General features: G+C 59.3%; 1 protein-coding gene across 1 annotated transcript; it reads right to left on the reverse strand.

Annotated features, from left to right (window-relative positions):
- Positions 1-94: 94 nt before the first annotated feature.
- Positions 95-18189, reverse strand: MYRF (myelin regulatory factor). Its single transcript, XM_026446524.2, has 23 exons — positions 17926-18189; positions 16682-16932; positions 16480-16603; positions 14337-14532; positions 12421-12497; positions 12082-12192; positions 11639-11729; positions 11052-11252; positions 10666-10777; positions 10042-10151; positions 9130-9290; positions 8983-9055; positions 8608-8696; positions 8248-8316; positions 7744-7824; positions 7491-7576; positions 7206-7397; positions 6711-6962; positions 4959-5046; positions 4654-4728; positions 4201-4306; positions 2717-2791; positions 95-2528 (listed from the first exon to the last, which is right to left on the reverse strand). The coding sequence occupies exons 1-23, from the start codon at positions 18045-18047 to the stop codon at positions 2448-2450; spliced, it is 2823 nt and encodes a 940-aa protein (XP_026302309.1). The 5' UTR covers positions 18048-18189; the 3' UTR covers positions 95-2447.
- Positions 18190-20826: the final 2637 nt, after the last annotated feature.

Consider the following 20826-nt stretch of genomic DNA (forward strand, 5'->3'; position numbering starts at 1 on the left):
TTCTCAGGAAGAACTTTGAATTCCAATTGGCCCTAGCCTCATAGGTGACTCCTCTCCCACCAGACCAATCCCAAGAAGAGACAAGGAGGCAAGCTCAGATACAAAGCAGTATTTATACATTTATTTATATATGTATATTTACTTCAGAAGAAAAGAACATTTCGGGGACAGGAAGCAAGCAGGCCTGGGGCTGCTTCCCTCACTGCCCACCTCAGAGTCAGAGTTGGCACACGATAAATACCAAGCTCAGGGAGAAGAACTGGGAGTTAACTGGGAGGTAGGGGGCGCTCTATGCACACGCAGGCTTCTAAGGGGGCACAGAATGGGCAGGAGGATTTGCACTGGGAGGCCCTATGTACAGCTTGAAGCTAGGGGGAGATTAGCCCAGTGGCTACAGGAACAAACGCCAAAGGAGAGAGAAGGAAGGGATGACCTGCTGGACCCTAGGGCAGGGATGGGGCCAAGACACACCATTGCCAGCCAGGCAGCTGGCAGCTTCTAGCAGGTGGCCCACTGACCTTCCCTGAAGCCCTTTTACCACAGGCTTAAGGCAACTTTGGTCCAAGGTTGACCCCCTCAAGCAGCTCGGAGCCCCAGCCTGGCCCCAACTCCTGCACTGAGGAACCCCTCCCCAGGCATGGAAACAGAGCCAGCTGCTAATGGGTTTGGGACTGTGCTGTGTCCAGATGGGCTCCAGGGGGCAGTGGACGGTCACTTTCCAGTTAAGGACTGAGGGGCCGCAGTCCCATTGAGGAAGCCCAGGAATCCTATTACATGGAGTGGGGCTCGGCAGTTTTAAGGCATAGGGAGGATTCCCCCAGTGGGAGGGAGAACAAAGTCATCCTAAGGAAGGCTCGGCCCCTGTATGGTATGGGAATCATAAAATTCCTATGTCAGCGGAACCAAACTGGGGAGGGGGCTGGGAGGAAGCTATCCCTGCTGTTCCTGCATCCCCCTGCTGTTCCCTATTCTGGGGACAAGTGCTTTGAGATCAGTGGCAAAAGGGGGCCTGCGGTTCATAGGCTTCAAGGACTCAGCTCCACTATAGAAAGGCCTCCCATTCAAAGCTGAGAATGAGTGGTGGGACAGGGGCAAGGCCTGCTTCCCAAAGAGGTGGCAGCATACCACAGGGCAAGGACAGCAATTCCCTTTCCCATTTCTGGACCCATGGCAGACATGACTAAATGAATACCACACTCCTTCCATGAGCCTGGATGTAGCCTCAGAATGTACCAGGCACCACTAAGAAACTTGAAGTTGGCACTTAAGATACAACTTCTTCCCTAACCCAGGGTCTTGGTGGTCGGGAGTGGGATGGGTGTCTGAGGCTCCCTGGGAGGGATCAGAGTCAGAGCCCTGTCTTTGCAAGTGTCACACCCCTGCTCTGGCCCACTTGGAGCTTTCTAGCTCCATCCTTCCACTCCTTCCTGCCCTGGTTTAAGTGCATTTAGTAATTACTTCATTAATAACAGCAAAAGCTATTTGCATCTGCCCACCAGCCAAGACCAGGCTGCTGCTTGAGGGATTCCTGCTCCTCTGCTCAGAGAGAATGATGTGGTCACTGATCACTGTGAGCTCTGGACGCTCCCAGGAACGCAGACAATGAAGCTGCAACACCATCTGGGCGCTCAAAAGGGAATTTCCTCTTCCCGGATATTCCTGGTTCAAGGCTCTAGGGCTTACCTGGCCCACTGGCCCCTACTGGTTCAGGCCTGTGAAGGGCTGAGGGTGGCTTCACCAGGCACTGAGTAGACTTAAGGCACAAAGTCAGTTTCTCCAACCCATCCAGGGCTGGCCTCGGCTGCCCTGGGACTTCTTGGGAGCCAAGCTCTCCCAGGGAGAAGAAACCTCCTGGGCCACACTTAAAGCTTAGAAATCCGAGTCTGGCGTAACAGGCAAACCCCAGAAAGTCCACTACCAAGCCATCCCCCAGGGAACAGCTTTAAGCGGGAGAACCATCTGCCCTCCATTGACTCACGAGAGTCCACCCAAGTCTCTTAGGGCTGGATCCAAGTCCCCTGCTGATCTCAGAGGTGGGCAGGTCCTCTCTCCAAGAGGGTTGGCTCCAGTCTCAAAAGGGGAGGCAGGGGAGAGTGGGCTCTGAACTAATCAGGGCCACAGGCTTCCCGTTCCCTCCAGGGTACCTGAACCAGCCCTCCAACCACCATATCTGGAAAGAGGTAAACTGGTCCTGTCCTGGCCCCTAGCTGGTGGCAGGCAGGAAGGCCCAGGAAGTCTCTGGCTCTCAGGTTCCCTCTGTGCTGTGAGGGGCGACCAGCTGGAACAGTAACTCCAGTGTGAAGACTTCCAGTTTCACCAGTCTTGGGTAGGGCCAGTGAACAGCAGAGCTGGCCTGCAGCAGGCTCCAGTGTAACACCATTGCATCCAGTATTGGGGGGCGCCTGGGCACCCCGGTCCCTGGTGCAGTGCTGCCTCAGGAGGGCAGCTCAGTTACACAGGCGGTAGAAGTGGAAGTAGTAGTCTGTGGCTGGCTGGACGAGAGCCTCCGAACTGCAGTTGGCCTGACCCTGGGTGGAAGGGCAGTGGGAAGGTGAGGCAGCTCTAGGGGTGCGAGGCAGACGGCACTCCCTGCTGACGTTGCTTAACACTGTGCCCCCAGTGCTACCACATACTGTGCAAACCCCCCATTCCTTAAGCCCCACGTCGCAGACAGGGGTACCCAGACCTCTGGGGTAGGTGGGATGCCCCTGCTCACCAGCAGTGCCACCCGGAAGTGGTAGGTGAATTCGCGGAAGGACAGGATGGTTATTGGCCACTGGTGAGAGGTGCCCTGGAGAGAAGAGAGAGAGGGGTCAGGACAAACTGCTGCCCTTATCCCAACCAGCATCTCTCACCACAGCTGTTGCAGTTCTGGGGTCTATGGGGAGTTTTATGAAGGAAAAAAGCAGAGAACTTTGAAGAAATGGGAAGGAGCATGTTCTGCTTTGGCAGAAGGAGCAATGGCAGCTACTCCATGCAGACTGCCTGGGACTGGCAGGTCCACAGCCACCTCCGCCTGGCCCCTGCCTCCTTCCCAGTCCTGTTGTGCTGGGTTCCCTCACCCGCTATGCTCTGGGCACATGAAAGTATGTCATTAGCCCCATCCTCAGGACAATCCAATGACACAGTGCTGCTACTAGCCCCATCTTCTGGATGAGGAAACTGAGCCACTTGCCTAAAAATCACAGTGTGGCAAAATCACACAGCTGGGATTCAAACCCAGGTCTGTCTGGCTGTCTCCCTCAGGGTGGCATGCAGCCTGGCCGGAGGCAGCTTGCCCATCTACCTGAGGCTTTGGCTCCACGTCTGTGATGTGGTTTCAGGCCCAAGCACCATGTCTGCTGCATGTCTAGCTGGGCTCTCCGTTTCTCTCAGACACTGTCTTTTCTGCAGGGCCACAGGGCTCGGGCCTCCCTCAGAAGCACCCCCTCCTTTGTTGCAGGTGCTTCCTGCACGTCTTTTCTCCCTCACTATAGCGTATGTTCTTAGAAATCAAAACCTGTGTCTATTCCACCTCTCTCCCCTGCAGCTGGGCCCACCCAGCACAGGGCCTGGGACAGATGGGGCCCCAATCAATATTTTCTGAGTAAACACATGAATGGGCGAGAAAAAATAATCACTACTTCCCTTAATTTGGCCTGACAGTCTTCTCCCATGGCCTCTTAGGCCCAAGGAGAAACTGGGGGTCCATCGGCCCCAGGGACAGCTATAACTTCCGGTTACTTGGCCAGGGAGGAGCTGGCCATCCAGTTCTCCCAGAAGAGGTGGCCAAACATGGAGCCTGAGGGGTCCTGTAATGCTGCACATCTAGCTGTGCCACTTCCCCAACCTGGGCCTGAGGTCAGCTCCTTCCTGCTTCTGCAGACACCTCCAGTGAGCCACAGCCCTCCCCGCCATGGGCTCCCAGACACCTGCCTGTTTCCATCATTGCACTCATCCACATTAGCCCCTGTGATCTGCTTTCTTCCCCAGCTCTCCAGCACGGCAGGGCCAGGAGATGCTCAGCAGAGTGGAAGGAACAAACACGGGCATGCGTGCCCCTCCCCGGGACACAGAGGCCCAGGCCCCAGAGTGTCCCTTGTGGAGATGGCTTCACTCTATAACTCCCAGCTCTTGCTCCTTGCCCATTTGGGGGCCCAGTTGTGCCAAGAGAGAAGCAGGTCGGGCCTGGCCAGCCCCCAGCTTCCTAGTCCCACCTACCTGGGTGTCCTGGTGGGTGTGGAGACTCTGTGGAAGGCTCCCTTCCTCACACGGCTCCTCCTTTGACCTCAGGCTGCACAGCATCACAGACACGGGGGAGGAGGAACTGGAGACAGGCCCAGGTAGCAGAGAAATGAGGTTCTGGAGTCCCTCAACCTCAGCCCCCTTCCAGCCAGCCTGCCTCTGAATCTCCACCCAGCCTGAAACACTGCATAATAACCAGGGCCCTCGAACAAAACCTTTCCCATCGACCATCCCACGTGGTCCTCAGGCCAGGAGATCAGGTCATTTAGCCAGTTAACCACGAAGCAGGCAATGAAGTCAGCACTCATCCCACCGTGTAGGAAATACCAGAAACTCTCCAGCTATCCTCAGACTTGGCTGTTCTGAGGCTCTGCGGGAGATTCTCCCTGGCTCCCCTCCTGCCTCCCGCTTCCCCATGTTGGCACTCACTTCATCTGCAGAGTCAGGCTGAGGTGCAGTGGGGTGCCGCTGCTGACAGGGATGTGGTAGGTGAAGTTCCCAGGCCTGCAGGGGCAAAACTGGCACCTTAGCCCAAGGGCACCCTGCCACCACCCCTCGTGGACTCCTCAGCCCCCAATCTGTACTGGAGCCCTGCAGAGGCCTGGGAAGGGGCTGCCCTGCCTTATGGGAGAGGCTTCTCACTGAGGGGGCAAGTTCTGGGCAATGTGTACCACCTGGGCTCACGTCACCTGACGGGCGAATGAAGGGAGGTGAAGGGAGGGAGCCCAGCCCACCTGCAGGCATCCCCTGGAGCACAGTACTGGGAGGTGATGGGCATTGAATTCTCCAGCACCTGGATGGAGGTCAGGGAGGGCACTGGCTCTGCAAGGAGAGAGGCTGTTGGGGCAGGAGTAAGGTGACAAGGCAGGACACAAGTGAGAAGCAGGTAAGTCTTTCCTTGCCAGACTTGGATCAGTCACTCACACCTTAGTATGAATAAGTTCCAAGTTATTTTTTTCCAGACCTCCACAATGGCCAGAATCACACTACACCATTCCCTCAGCAGCCCTAGGACTACCCAGTTCCCATGAGCCTGACATCTGCTGCCTCAAAAGAACTGGAACACCCAGAAGGAGGGATGGGTCTTCACATCCCTTGCCAGGTGTGCAGGAGCCCGCTCAAGGCCTCCGTTCCTGACTGCGGGCATCTCTCCCAGTTCTGGATTCAGAAACATCAGTTACACTGGTAGCTTAAACTCAGCGGTGGTGACAGCATCACACAAGTCAGGCTCCCCCCGCCCGAGACCGATGATTACGCTGCTACCAGCACACTGCTCCTCGCAGCCTCCCTGAACAGACCCACTGCAGGCTGGCTGGCTGGGTAGGGGTGGGACTGAAGTGTGACAAGCCAGATGGGGGAGACAGGCCTTCTTGCTCATCTAGTTCACATACAGTCTTGCTGCTGCCTGACTATCCACCCAGGAACGGGGAAGCTGGGGCCACTCAACATTTGCTGGACCTGGTATGTTTTCAGCTCTGAGGCATGACCCAGGGACCCAAGGACCCCAACAGGATCCAGGACACCCTGTGTGGCCAGGACAGGTATCAGATACAGACGAGATGGAAGGTGCCCTTCCCACATCCCTTCTGGGCAAATTCCAAAGATCCTTTAAAGAGTCAGCTCAAATGTCACCAACTCCAGAGAAGTTTTCCCTGATCCTCCCCACCTGTGTCCAGATTAAGTGTCCTCCCCAGTCCCAAAGCTACCGGCATGTCCCCTCAGAGCCTCATCACACTGCTGTGTTTTCATCTCTGTGAGGTCTTTGGGGACAGCAGCGTATCCGTCTTCATCACCCCCAGTCCCCTGTACAGAGCCGGCCACAGAGTGGCAGGCAGCTCAGTAAATGGGTGTCGTAAACATGTCGCCCATGGGGTTCCCCCATCACTTTGAATTTCCATCTCTGTAAGCCACATTTTCCAGGGTTTCTTTTTCTTGAAGCCACAAAGCCCATCAAATGAAAGTGAGAGCAGAGCTGCCTGGTTGAAGCCAGGAAGCCTCCCACCCTCCCCTTCAACTCCCAGGGCAGCCCCCAGGGTGCCTCAGAGGAACCCAGTTTGAAAACTGAATAAAAGGTTCTGTAGCTTTGTTAAAACCAAAGATACGAGGTTTGGGAAATAATAGGCGAGACCTGGTACAGCACCCTCCTGGTGCTGGCATGGTGAAGGAGGCATCAGGCTCGGGATCAAATATAAGCCCTGCCTCAGAGGGGCTGTATAACCCTGGGCAGGTCACTTCACCTTAGTCTCCATCCCATTTCTTCAGCTCAACAATAGGAACAATTCCTTTCTTGCAGCAGTGCTGTGAGGACTAAATGAGATGATCTATGTAAGGCTGCGGGCCTGATCCCTGACCCTTACTCTATGCTCAGCAAACGTCTATTGACTGACAAGTCTGAACCCAGACAGTCACATGACTGGGCTGAGGTGGGCCCTGGCCAGTGAGCCTTGCCAGGCTGGGCTGGGTATTATCAGGGGTGCAGCAAGTACCTGACTGGCCCTGGGCCCAGGTGGGCTGAGCAGGGCCCACGCTGGACTGGGGGGCCCCTCGGCGGGCCCGGCCATGGAAACCAAGGCTGGGACTGTTCTTGGCTTTGCCCTGCCCCCCAGGGAAGGGGACTGCAGGGCTGGCCAGAGGCTCCAGGCTCTTGTGATGCTTGGAGTGGCCAATGCCATTGACCGAAAGACCCCAGGACTTGGCTCTGATGTTGGTGACTGGCAGAAGGGCCATCTGGCTGGGGCCTGTGGATAGAACCAGGGACAGGCTGAGAAGCAGGGAGCTGGCTGCTTCCTGTCCAGCTGTCTCTAGGGCCCCATAAGACTGAGTGAACCCTATGTGTCTCTTGGTCCTCTCAGGGGAACTTCCCAGTCATTGTCCAGAGCCTCTTTCTGGGCTCCAGGAGACCCTCCCACCAATGAGTATTTGGGCCTTTCTCTCTACTCAGGTAGCCCTCGCCCCAAGCCCCAGCCCAGAGAAAGCCTTACCTGAACGGTTGGTGCTGGGGCTGGGACTTGGGCTGAGAACATGGCCAGGGTTAAAGCTGGGTCCAAGACTAGGACCAGTGGTAGGGTTGGTGGTGGGTGAGGAACAGCAGACGACAGGGCAGGGGTGGCTGGAACACAGGTCCAGGGTGCGGACGGCAGAACCTGGGGCCGAGCTGGTGAGGCTGGTGGTCACTGAGGAGGCCAGAGGCTGTGTGAGCCGGAGGAGCCCCCAAGAGAGAACATAGCAACCTCCCCGTCCCACCCCAGACCTGCCCAGACACGCACCCAGCAGCAAAGTGGGCTGTATGCCTGGTAGCCCAGTGGTTATGGGGGACTGTCGGAGCTGTGTGGTCCCAGAGCTCTGGCTGGACCTGCTGGGGAAGGATGGGCTGAGCTCAGAGGGGCTGGGAGAGCCTGAGGGGAGAGGGCCTGGCAGTCCTGGAGAGGCAGGAGGGCAGGAGAAGGCAGAGAGGGAGGGGAGGGAGGCAGGAAGAGGGGCAGCAGGAGCCAGAGGAGAGGGGTGCCGGTCAGCACGTACCATGGGCACAAGGCCTCACTCCCCCCAGGGGGCTGGGGCCGGAGCAGGGCCAGGAGACAGGAAGTGGACACAGCAAAAGAGCTAAGGGGCAGCAAAGAGGCAAAGGGTGAGACAGGCAAAGGGGAAGAGAGAAGAAAAGACACAGTCAGAGGTGGCCCCAGGAGCTAGGGGTGACAGTGGGCTCACAGAGCCCAAGGCCCTGCCCTGGCCCTCCTTCCGCCTACCCCATGTTCCAACCCCAGCCCCTCAGACAGCCCTGACTGGCAGGCCCAGCTACCTGGAGGGGCACTAAACAGGCCAGACACAAACATCGGCATCAGCAGGGACTGGCAAAGGCTGCCCACCCTCCAAGGAGGCTCCCCCTGGACCCCCACAGGACCCCAGCAGGCTGAGAGGCTAAGGATGAACTCCTTTAGAGAAGACAGTCTCATGGCTCTCTGACCTGGGCCTGCCCACCAAAGCCCCACCTGGCCTGGAGGCTTGGCGTGGCATCCAGGAACCTACCCGTCAGTGTCTACCAGGTCCTCCTCTGTGCGCAGGCTCAGCACGTACAGTGTGGACATGGACACCACGCTGGAGCCACAGAAAAGGGTGACCGTTAGAGCTGGAGCCACCAGCCAGTGCCCTCTCTCTAGGACAAGGCTGTGGTCCTTGCTCCTGAAGCTGGGCTCCCAGGTGATGCCTGCAAAATGGGTCACCCCAGAGGGGAGGAGGCAGAAAGGCCCACCTCACTGAGACCTCAGCTGCCTGATCTCCCAAGCTACATCCTCCTCTTCCCCTAGGCCTGAGCCCATGGGCAGCTGACTCCACTGGGCAGCTCTACTCCCCTAGTCAGCCACCCTGAGAGCCCAGGGGACAAGTCACCTGAAGGCCATAACCACCACCAGGGCAATGATGGTTCCCTGCAGGAAGCGCTGGCTGATGCAGGCCTGGTCCGGAACCACGGACGATGACTGAGGACCAAGAGGAAAAGTGCAAATGCAAAGAGGGCCAGGTTGAGGCTGCCTGCAGTGGGCTCTGCTGGAGGTCGGGCAGGGGAGTGGGTGGTTAAGGGGGTGCCCCATTCCCCCAGGGGGCAAAGGGAAAAGAAAGAGAAACTGGGGGCTGGCAGGGCTACAGAGTCACAAGGAGAGGGAAGCGCCAGAGGCAGTGAGGCTGGAGAACTGCACCCCGGAAAGGGAGGCCACAGGGATGGGGAACTCCCCATCCAACCCACCGGCCATCTCTGCTCACCCTTACCTTGCTGGCCACCTTAGGGGGCCTCTTCTTGTGGGGGACGCTGCCTGCCCGGCTGAACTGGCTCCCTGCATGGCTGCAGCAAGAGGGCCAGGATCAGGGGCGTCCCTGGGAAGAAGGGTCTCACCTTCCCCCACCCCGCACCCCTACCTGAAGGCGCCTGAGCTGCCGGTGGATTTGAGGCTGTCGAGCCGCCGCAGCTTGGCCAGCTTGTGGCTCCAGCGCTCCAGCTCATCAATGCGTGTCTCCAGGTTGTCCGTCAGCTTGCACAACTCCTTCACAGCCCCCACGTTCTCCATGAAGATGCGCTCCTGCCATGGGCCATAGGCCAACACAGAGGGCCCAGTCAGGCCCGGGAGCCCCAGACTGCCAGACCTCAGGGGGCAGGAGGGGCGGCCACTGTCCCTGGCCACCGGGAGGCCCTCAAAGCCTCCCTACCTGGGCGGGCCCCTCCAGTCCAGCCTCGGCTCCCACAGCTCCTGTGCCTGTCTCAAGCAACACCCTCACCTCTGCACCTTCACCTGGGCTGTCCCACCTGCCTGAATGGCCCTCCCCACTCCCTGCCAGAGCTCTCCTCCCCTAAGCCTGAAGGCTGCAGCCCCGAGATCTGCCCCCTCTGATGACTGCTGTCTCAGATGTCAGCATTTCACTATTCAACTTGGGTGGAGACCCATTACATGCCTCCTTGGTGCCCAGACTCAGGACAGGTGACAAAAGTCATCCTCACAATAAATCACGTATTTCAGCGTGCAAGTAACCATACGAGGATGTCTTTGCAGTTCTATTACTGCCCTCATTTTACTGGGGGTGGAAGGCGATGGCCCTCCACAGGGTTTCTCTTGCCCTTGATCACACAGGCTCCAGGGGCCAAATCCCTACCCAGTCATCTCCTTGAACACTCACCCCTTCCCTGTGGGGTGCAGAGGGCACTCTGGAAGCAGCATGAGAGCTGAGGTTGCTCCTGCAGTGCCCCCCCCACCCAGTATCTATGGAGGTGATAAGTGTCCCCCAGCTGGCTCCCCCCTTGCCTCTGGGCTCCTTCCCATTGCCCCACCCACAGACCTTGTTCACCACCAGGAAGTTCTCTATGGTTTTCCCATTGGCAAAAACCATGTCTCCAGTGTCTTTCACAGCCTCAGGCAAGATCTCCTTCACCTCCTGAGCGATGACACCTGGAGGTGGGGGACAAGCCAAAGATGGGTGGGGGGGGTGGGAAAGGGCAGGATTGGAGAGGGTAACGTTCTGGAACCCAGAGATTTGGATTCCAAGGAGCCCTGGAGCAGGGGGATCCCCGAACAAGTGTTCACAGGATTGCAATTCCAGGGCTCAGGTGTGAGGTTCCCAGGCTGGGGTGGGGCGGATTCCTGGGGATAAAGATCCCAGGGGGAGTGGGTAGTATTCCAGCAGGTTAAAGGTAGGATTCATCTAGCGAAGGGCGAGGGTCCCTAGGCCGTGATTCTCAGATTTCCACTGACAATGGGGGGAAGTTCCGGGGACCTGGAGAGGTGCGTTTTTCCAAGGTCTGAGGGGCGGGACTTCTAGAAGGCATGATTCCCAGGGGCGCAGTTCCAGGAGTCAAGAGGAGGGGTTTCTGGGAGTAGGATTTCCAGGTGACAGGGGGCGAGGTCACTGAGACCCGAGGTTTCTGGGTTCCCGGACCCCAGTCCGCGCCAGCCCGGTCCCTACCTGTCTCTGGCGCAGTGGCCTCGATGCCCGCGCTGGCGGCGAACTCGGGCTTGTATCTGTAGTGCACCAGCCGCATGCGCGAGATCCTCTTCAATTGCTCGGTGGTGTCCACCTGCGGGGAGCCAGGCTCGGGAATGAACCCCTCCCCTCCTGCGGCGATCCCGGAGCAGACCCCGGAGCCCAGGAGGGCGGCAACCTGGAGGCTGCAGTGTGGAGAGGAGATCCCACTACTGGAGTCGTTAGATCGGGATTCGAGGCCAGCCTCCCTCCCGTCCTTCCCCGGCAGCCCTGCCTTTCCGCGTGGTCACGCCCCCTCCCCAGGAGCCCCGCCCCCGCGACCCGCCGCAGCCTCTAGCCCCGCCCGGCCCCCACAGCCCCGTCCCCACCTCCTGCACGTGTTCTTTGGCTCGCAGGTCGGAGGGGTGCATAAGCGAGCCCATGACCTTGACATTCCCGTGCACAACCAGCGCCTCGTCCGGCCGGTCTGTGTTGATGCCCACGCGGCCGTGGTGGAAGACGGTGTCGGGCACCTGTGCCCGCTGCCACAACACATCGCTGTCGCTCTCGAACTGGCCTGGGTTGGAGGCCTACCGCGAGTTGGGGCTGGATCAGTCCTGGGGGATAGGGAGGGGACCTGCAGGGCCCTGGGAGCAGGGGAAACTCCACAGCAGCCCCTCCCCTTCCAGCCAGGGCTTCTCACTGCACCAAGCCCAACTTGAACTGTCCCTCCCATTGTGACAACTTTTTGTCACTTGTGGGATCCCAGAAGCTACCAGGTCTTTGTCCACCTCCCTGCTTTACTGTGAAGACCCTGCAGCCCAGGGAGGGTGGGAGCCTTGCCCAAGGCCACACAGCCAGTGCCTAGCAGGATGAGCGTGCCCACTCTTGACTCTTAGGACCCGGGTACTTCTGCTTGCTGTTTCTGCCAGCCCTAGAGAGGGCTGTCTACGCCCTGGGAGGAGGTGGCCCTCACCCGCACGATGATGCGCTCTGAGATCTGGGCAGCCAGCGTGTAGTTCTGGTTCTGTGCGTGGGCCTGGAGGGCCACCACCAGCATGAAGTACCTGGGACACACAGGGGTCTCAGAAGTACTCAGGGCCTGCCCCCTCCCCAGGGCCACCCTTTCCCTGGCCAGATGCATGTTCATCTCACCGCATCCTACAGAGGAGGAACCCGAGCCTCCGCCAGGGGGCAGAAATTCCCCAGGGCCCACAGCACGAAGCCAGGGCTGTTTCTCAACACAGAAGCCAGGCTTCTGCTCTTCCCACCCTTAAGTCAAGGAAGGGCTCTAAATCTCAGGTCTCTCATCTGTGAAATGGCTCAGCCCGTAGGACTGTGTGCCTGGCGTGCCACACAGGGCGGTGTCTTCCTGCCTCAGAAATGGAGGGGCTCAGGGGCAGGCTCCCACCTGCTCACCTCTGGTCGGGGTTGGGCTTGCCCTTCTTACGCATGTTGTTAGCGGTGGTCTCGCTGAAGTGCAGCCGCCCCACAGTCACCTTCGTGACCTGCTCAGGGGGCAGATTGACCCTGCAGAGGAGAGGCAGGGTGCTCAGGGGGCAGACTGACCCTGCAGAGGAGAGGCAGGGTGCTCAGGGGGCAGGGAGGGAGGCTGCAAGAGCCACGCCGCTCAGGGGCACCCAGGCCAGCAATGTAGGCAAGGCGGACACCCTGGGTGCCTCCCTGGCTCCTCCATTCCCAAGCCAGCTTTAGTGTGGGTCCTTCTAGGTACCACCCCCAACAGGGTCAAACACTCACGTGACCGGGTTGAAGGGCCGCTTGCTCCGGTCTGACTGGGACTGCTCGATGTTAATGGACTGGTTCAGGGCCTCCAGCTGTGGGGAGTGAAGCCAGTGGCATCTCAGGATGGGGCTACCCAGCTGGTCCTGCCCTGCTGCCCCCTCTCAGCCAGGCCTGGCCCAGCTAGAGCTCACCAGGAAACAGGGCAGCACCCAGCCCTCAGCCGTGTTTCCCACACGCTCAGATGCCTTCTGCGTGGTCACATCCCCTCACACCCTACTTCACACCCACACCCTCCTCACCCCCTCACAGCATAGCACTCCCCCAACTTCTGCACAGCTGCGCATGCACAGTCACTCCCCAAACACCCACACCCCCATTCCACAGCCACACACTCCCCCCGCCTCTGCATGTGTGCACGCACACACACACGCTCACAGCCCCACCCTCCCTCCCGTCCATCCCCACACACCTCACAGCAGCCTCCAAGCCCATCCACTTGCACCCAGGCCCACTCACTCCCCAGATCCTCTCCATACCCACATCTCCTCTACTCCTCCATGTGCACTGGCAGAGCCATGCCAAGGTGCCATGCCTGGCTCACTTATGACACCGAAGTCGACAGACCCAGCCATGTCCCCAGGGAGCTCGTAGACTCAAAATCAGCCACTACTGGGGTTGTGCTGTGGTGCCTCCCAATAGGCCTCAGAGGAGGGGCCCCGGGGAGAGGACCAGCATGGAGTCTGCCCGGAGAGGAGGGATGCATGTTGGGAAGGACATCCAAGGCAAAGGGAGCTGCAGGGTGGAGGGCAGGGGCTGTGATGGGCACAAGAGGTTTGGGGTACCACACATGGCAGAGCTGGATTGGAGGGCAGGGCCCCCAAGGCCCCCGTGGTGCAGCTTGGAAGCCGGGGCTTTGATAGGAAGACACTGGGGGCCTTGGAAGGATAGGGAGTGCCGTGGCCGCCTGAGTCTCAAATGGGCCAGGAGTTGGGGGTCCCAGCTGCCATGGACATTCTGACAAGGAAGGGAGGTAACCCAGACCAGGGGATGGACAGGAAAGAGGCAAGGACCGGACCGGGTACAGGGATCTTCCAGGGCAGGGCAATAGCAGGGCCAGATGCATGATGAGAGGGGAAAGAGGGCCCTGACCCAGATTTGTGGCTCGGGTAACCAAGGCCCTGCGCCCCATTCCCTGAGAGGGGAGCCCAGGGTGGGAGGCAAGTGTGCAGGGAGTTTAGTTTGGGACCTGGAGCTGAGGCACCTGGTAGAGGGCTCAGGAGATGGGTCTTGACTGGGGTTGCAGACTTGGGAATCACAGGCTGGAGCAGGAAACGGGGTGAGAGGGAGGCAGGGAGGCAGGGAGGCAGGTTGAGGAGCCCAACGAGAGGGAGGCAGGCTCAGGAACCCAGCGTTTAAGAGGCAGGCGCAGGGCGAGAGGGAGGCAGGCTGAGGGGCAGGCACAGGGAGAAAAGGGGGAGGGCGGGGCGGCAGTGGCAGGGCAGGATCTAGTTTACACACACATACACACACACACATTCGCACACATGCTTGCTTTTTTTTTTTTTTTTTTTGAGATGAAGTCTCACTCTGTTGCCAGGCTGGAGTGCAGTGGCACGATCTCAGCACCCTACAACCTCCGCCTCCTGGGTTCAAACGATTTTCCTGCCTGCCTCAGCCTCCCGAGTAGCTGAGATTACAGGCCCGCACCACCACGCCCGGCTAATTTTTGTATTTTTAGCAGAGATAGGGTTTCACCATGTTGGCCAGGCTGGTCTTGAACTCCTGACCTCAAGTGATCTGCCCGCCTCCCAAAGTGCTGGGATTACAGGCGCGAGCCACAGCACCCAGCCAACCCTTGCTTTTTCTGGGGTCTTTCAGTGCCCCCCATAGGGCCCTCCTGCCCTCCCTTCCTTGCCGAGCCCCAAACTTGCCTTCACTCCATGCAGCTTCAGATAGAAGCAGTCGAGGGGCTTGAGGCCCTCAGGCGTCTTGACGTACTTGGGCTCGCCCAGCATGCCGATGTACACCGTCACCTGGAAGTGGTTCTTCTTCTGGCACACAAAGGCATCATCGCCCACCGAAAAGTTGAAGCCCTTGTCCGCGTCCACACGGTAGGTGAGCATGGGTCTGGGAACAGGTAAGGGCACTCCCACCTGCTAGGTTGCAAAACCACTTCCCACCCCACACCCCTGCATCCTCAAACCACCATTGCAGCTGCCCCCACTCCTGAGAAATGGAAACTGAGTCCCGGAAAGGATTCTAGTACAGGGTTGCAAACTCCTTAGACAACATTCTCTCCTCTACCCCATGCCTCAGGCCACTGCCCTGTCCTGGTGATGGGGGAAGCAGGGCCAGACCCTGAGGCCCACCAGATGGGAGGGAACTCCTGAGCCAGGGAGGGCTTAACTGCCCTCTCCACACTTGGCTCCTTCCCAGAAGGCTGCCTGAAGCCCCCTCACTCACCCGAGAGGGACTGTGTCTGCAGAGCCTCACAGAGCCTGACAGCTAGTTGCCCTGGAAACGGTGGAACCTGGCGCCTGCTCTGCTGCAGACCCAGCCCCTGCCCACCAGCTTGCTCAAGTCCCCAGACACCCTCATTCCCACTCCCTCCTCATTCCTACTCCCTCCATCTGCCCGGGGAGGGAAGGGGCACTCCTGGACTCTACCTCAGACTCAGCCTCAGTTTGCCCATCTGTTGTTGGGTTTAGTGTCCCACGTTTGGCCCCTTTGGGACGCCTCTAGTTGACAGTAAAAAGAGCAACTGGGCCAGGCTCGGTGGCTCACGCCTATAATCCCAGCACTTTGGAAGGCCGAAGCAGGCAGATCACTAGGTCAGGAGTTCGAGACCAGCCTGGCCAACATGGTGAAACCCCGCCTCTACTAAAAATACAAAAATTAGCCGCCTGTAATCCCAGCTACTCGGGAGGCTGAGGCAGGAAAATCTCTTGAGCCCAGGAGGCGGAGGTTGCAATAAGCTGAGATCACGCCACTACACTCCAGCCTGGGCAACAGAGCAAGACCCCATCTCAAAAAAAAAAGCAACTGTTGGCCTGTGGCTTAGCGCACCCTCACTCAGGTCCCCAGGCACAAGAGTGGTCACAGGAATGCCCAGTGCCAGCCCGGAGGAAGCTGGGCAGGGAGAATGCTTCCAAACTTGTGGGAAGAGGCCTCTGGGCCTGGCCAGTGTTGCCAAAGGCCTGGGCTCACCACCTCTTCCCTCCCGGAGCTCCACTCACCTGCCTGACCTAGCAAAGCACCCAGGAAGTGCCTGGGCCACTGCAGCTGCCAAGCTTCCTGGCCTTAGGGCCTGGGGTGGCAAGGGTAGCCCAAAGAGTATGGGGGTAAGAGTAGGGGGCTTCCTCCCCATGCCAGGGAGGCTGGAGTGCCATACGACTGCACCCCCACCTGGCAGGACTTCACGGGACCCTCCAGCCACCCAGCAGCCAGACGCCCCCAGCCCTGGGGCTGCTGGCTAAGAATTCCCCCAAAGCCTGGAGCACCCAACTCCATGCAGCTGTTCTAATCTGCTGGCCCAGGCCTGGCCATATCCACAGTTACCCTGTCACCGGCCCACTGGCCTTCTGGGGGAGCCACGGGAGTGGTCCCCACAGGGCTCCCGGCCTGGGGCCTGGAAAGATGGAGCCATCTGGTGTTGAGGGAGCACGAGGAATGCTCGGGCAGCCTCTGACCTGATCCTCCCCAGCCCCTCCTCCCTCCCTCTAGGGAGGGGCTGCCGGGAGGGTCCCGCTGGGGCTCAGCTTCCGGCTACCTTCCTGGAATGCAGGGGGAGGAGGCGGGGAAGGAGGAGCTGGGAAAAAGCACCCATCTGCCCACTTCTCCCTGACTTGGTTCCCAGCTGCCCCTCCCTGGCAGTCATCACCTTCTCAGGGAGGCCTGGGGCTGGCCTAGGAGTCAGGAGCCCTGAGTGCCAGTCCTGGCTCTTCCCTGAGCCTGTTTGCTCTTCTGTGAAATGAGTGCTCCCAGGCCCTGCTCTAGGACCTTGATGGGGTCCTGGGCTGGGGCGTCCCAAGATGGGGTGGGCTGGAGGAGTGGGGAATGTCGCGAGGCACTCACAGCTCCTTGTAGTTAGCGTCGTACAGGGTCGCCCACTTGTTCTGCTGATGCGGCTGCCACTTGATGGACTGGTAGTTGGGGTCCAGGTAGGAGCCACTGAGGCTGTCACTGTCCTGCAGGAGGCCTGGAGGGAGGGAATGCCCATGTGGGCCCTGCACATTGGGCCCCACACCCCACCTTGAAGGGCTGGCCAGCCATGTACCTGGGGAGGGGGCACCTGGCGGGTGCCAAGGCGGTGTCTGGACACGGGCAATGCTGAGAGGCAAAGAACCAGGGCCCGGGGAGAGCGGACCCTGGGGAGGCCAGGGTGGGGATGGGGCTCGAGTGGGGTGCAGAGGCAGGGCTGTCACCGTCCCAGGCTCCTGTTTGATCATTCCATTCAGCATCTGGGCATTGAGGGTGCTAGGGGGGGATTCGGAGTGCTTCCTCTTCTTGGAGGGGTGTGTGGGGAGCCTGGGGGGACAGAAGTGTGCACCATGGGGGCTGGCTTTCCCTGAGCCCCTCCCACTGGGTAGTATCCACCTCTCTCCCCTCTCTAGCCTGTTTGGGCCAGGATATGCCCCTCCCAGAGGACACCTCCTGCAGGAAGCCCTCAGGCTTTGCCTCCTCCTGCTCCCCATTGCTCTGTACTGTCATTTTCTGCTTCCATCATTCTTTGCTTCCCCCAGACTGTGGACAGGAGCCACACCTGACTTGGTGTCTCCATCATGCCCAGCAACTGGGCTGGCTCACAGAATCACAGCAATCGCTTGAGGAATGAATGAGTTTGTCTCTGCCTGCAGTGTCACACTCAAGGTCACCCTTTATAGTAGGGGCTCTACGGAGAGCAGACCCCGTGATCAGAAACAAGCCACAGAGGGCCTGGGCGACAAAAGCCAGGGAAGGGGAGCTTCCTGGGGCAGGGAATTTAAAAGGGACTGCACAGCACTCCTTCCTCTTCTGGTTTACAAAATGCTTTGACAGCAGAACCTTCCTTTGAACTAAACCTTTCATGGAATCTCCATGTGTAAAACAGATGAAAAGACAACCGTGCAGGTTGAGTCAGAGTGCGGGGCTTGGCCTTGGGTCTAGGAAGAAGACTCCTCAGAAACTTGAGGGTTCCATGAGACAGCTGCAAAATCACTGGGGTGTGGGTAAGAGCACAGCCCCGGGCCCATCCTGGCTCATGATCTGGGCGGGACGTTTCCTCCATCAGAACCTCAGTTTACCTACCTGTGCCTACCAGATAAGGTAGTTGTGAGCAATTAGCCATGGCTGTAAACTCCTCAAGGTATTGCTGGGCAAACGTGTGTAAATATGTTGGCCCCCATCTGCCCTGCAGAGCCTTCTGCCCTCCCTGGGCACATCCCGGTCCCTACCTCCCTCTCTGGCCTGCCCGCCGCCCTGCCCACCCTGGTTCCTGCACCCCACCTTCCCACCCCAGGGAGCCAGCCGCCCACGTCTTACTCAGCTCCATGCTGCTGCAGGAGCTGGTGCAGCATCTGGGACTGCTGGGTGTGGTGGAGATCAGTGGGCACCAGCCCCTGCCCCATGGCAGCGTAGGGGGGAACCGGGGGCTCGGCCTTCATGTACAGGTCCCGCTGCAGGACAGGGTAGTGAGGTGGAGGTGGGGGGGGTGGCGGGGGGCCTGGCAAGTGGGCTGGAGGTGGGGGCGGATGCTCCAGGCGGGAGGGCACTCCCACGTGGCACAACGTCTCAGGGGTTATCGTGCGCAGGAGATGGGGTTCTGCAGGAGAGATGGGGGAGCAGACATCTGAGACCAGCCGCACCGTCCTCCCCAAGGCAGAGTCTCCTGCTTCCACTCCGTCCTGAGCCAAGCCTGGGGACTGCCCCCCACCTACCCTAGGTGGGAGGGCCATTGGTCAGTCACCTACTAGAGGCCTGAGCAGGGAGGCACAACCCTGCCCAAGGAGGGGTAGCCCTCACCCCATCCTAGCCACCTCCTGCCCCCAGGCTGGGCCAGGAGGATCCAAGTCAAATCTAAAGGTCCCCCTCCGTCCCCATTTCCTCTGAGGCCTGCTCCTCCTCTGGGCCTCAGGAAGGAGTCTCCAGAGACCCCCAGCCCAGGCCTGCCCCGTGCTCCTCCCTCCGGCAGGCAGCCCCTCTTCTGGGCTCTCAGGGGCCAGCCCCCCGGCCTGAGCGGGGAGGCCCCAGCTCCCTTTGTTCCCCAGGAGGCATTCCAGGGATGTTTTGGGTAAGATAAACAGAACTCTTGACCCCAATGCGGACTGCGGGGAGCCTGCTCCCGTGGTGGTTCTGCTCTTGGCCACCTGGGGGCCGGGGCACCCCTGAGCACCCTCTAAGGTGAGGTGGGCCCGGCCTGGGAAGCCTGCGCCCAGGCTGTACCCGCGGCCACGGCCTTCCCCAGCCACCCACTTACCGCTGAAGGGTGCGTCCATGATGGCGCAGGCGGCCAGGCGGGTGGCATCACCGCGGGGATACTTGCTCAGAGGCAGGGCCAGGCTCCCCACCGCCCGTGGGGAAACAATAGCCAAGCGCCAGGGAGTATTTGACCAGCGATAATCTTGGCCCGTTGTGCAGCCGCTGGCCCCCTCCCTCCTCCCCTACCTCCCTGATAAGGCCGCCCCAACCACTTGCCCAAACCCTGGAGCAGGAGGGCGGTGCCCGCTGGACTCACCATTCACCTGCTGGGGGGAGTAGGCCTCGGAGCCCGAGTCTGGGGGAGAGTCCGGCAGTGTGCTGTGAGAGCCAGGGGAAGGGGCCGGGGGGTGAGCAGCTGAGCCCCTGCCTTCCAGCTGGGCAGCTCCTCTGCATGGTAGGGTCCCAGAGCCCCCCAGAAGCTGGGGACACTGAGGTTTCCACACCCTTAGGGGCATTTCTCTGCATCACCCACATAGGGGTGCCTGGCAGGGCCTGGGGCTGAATTGTGGGTAGCGGGCTGCCCAGGATCCCCTTAGACCTACAAGGCACTTGGGGGGTAGTTCCTAGTGTCCTTGATGATGGCACAGGGACTCAAAGACTCCCGCCCCAGACCGAGGGCCAGGACTTCTTCTCTCTTCCTGCACCCATTGAATCCCCACAGCTTCCTGGAAACGCAGGGCCCTAGGGGGCTGGGCCTTGGGGCATTCAGCAGGTCGCGGGGGGCTGCCCCACCAGAGGCAGGTGTGAACTGGGAAGAGAGCCAGCACCACCGGGCCTGGGTTTATTTTTTTCTTGCAGGTTTCACTTTATCAGTGTTCAGGAAAAAGAACAAACTCAACCTAAGAGGTCAACACGTCCTGTGTGAACCCTGAGCTCGCCCAGCAAGTGGGAGGCTGTGGCCATATGGGATCCAGCTCTTTGGCCATCCCTGGTCCCCACATCTGGAGCAACTCCCCATTCCCATGCCCAGGGAACTGCCAGAGGCTATGGCCCTGTTGTGGACACAGCCCCAGGACTGGTTCCAGAGTCCCCCTGCACCCTGTGCCAGCCACCCACCCACCTTCGGGGCCTCGTGTAGACACCTATACAACTATTCAAGAAGACAGACTCTGCAGGTTTTGTGTGAATGATACAAAAACCTGGATGGGACTCAAACCCATACTCCTTGCCACAGCCTCAGGCGCCCTGCGCTGCCACTCCATCCTGCACTTCCCTGACAATGCCCGGGCCTTCTGTAATGTGTGAAGGGCTTTCACACCCTGCAGTCCCTGCAGTCCCTGCAGTCCCATGCCCCAAGTCCACAGCACCTTGTGTCTCTCTTCTTAAGTTCCTCTGGCATCTGATTATTACTCTGCTTGGGGATGTATTGGTGAATACCTCTCCCCAGTTAGGCTTCAGGATCCACTGCAGAGCCATGTGTCTGTATTTTTTTTTTTTTTTTTTTTGAGACAGAGTCTCGCTCTGTCACCCAGCCTGGAGTCCAGTGATGCAATCACTGCTCACTGCAACTTCCACCTCCCGGGTTCAAGCGATCCTTGTGCCTCAGCCTCCCAAGTAGCTGGGATTCTAGGCATACACCACCACACTCGGCTAATTTTTGTATTTTTAACACAGACTGTGTTTCGCCATGTTGCCCAGGCCAGTCTCGAACTCCAGGCCTCAAGTGATCTGCCCACCTCAGCCTCCCAAAGTGCTGGAATGCGTGAGCCACCGTGCCCAGCCTTTTTTTTTTTGAGACGGACTTTCGCTCTTGTTGCCCAGGCTAGAGTGCAATGGTGCCATCTCAGCTCACCGCAACCTTCGCCTCCCAGGTTCAAGCAATTCTCCTGCCTTAGCCTCTGAAGTAGCTGGGATTATAGGCATGCATCACCACACCTGGATCATTTTGTATTTTTAGTAGAGGCGGGGTTTCTCCATGTTGAGGCTGGTCTCGAACTCTTGACCTCAGGTGATCCGCCTGCTTCG

The sequence above is a fragment of the Piliocolobus tephrosceles genome, chromosome 13, assembly GCF_002776525.5.
Source record: "Piliocolobus tephrosceles isolate RC106 chromosome 13, ASM277652v3, whole genome shotgun sequence".
In the NCBI taxonomy this organism is placed as follows: domain Eukaryota; kingdom Metazoa; phylum Chordata; class Mammalia; order Primates; family Cercopithecidae; genus Piliocolobus; species Piliocolobus tephrosceles.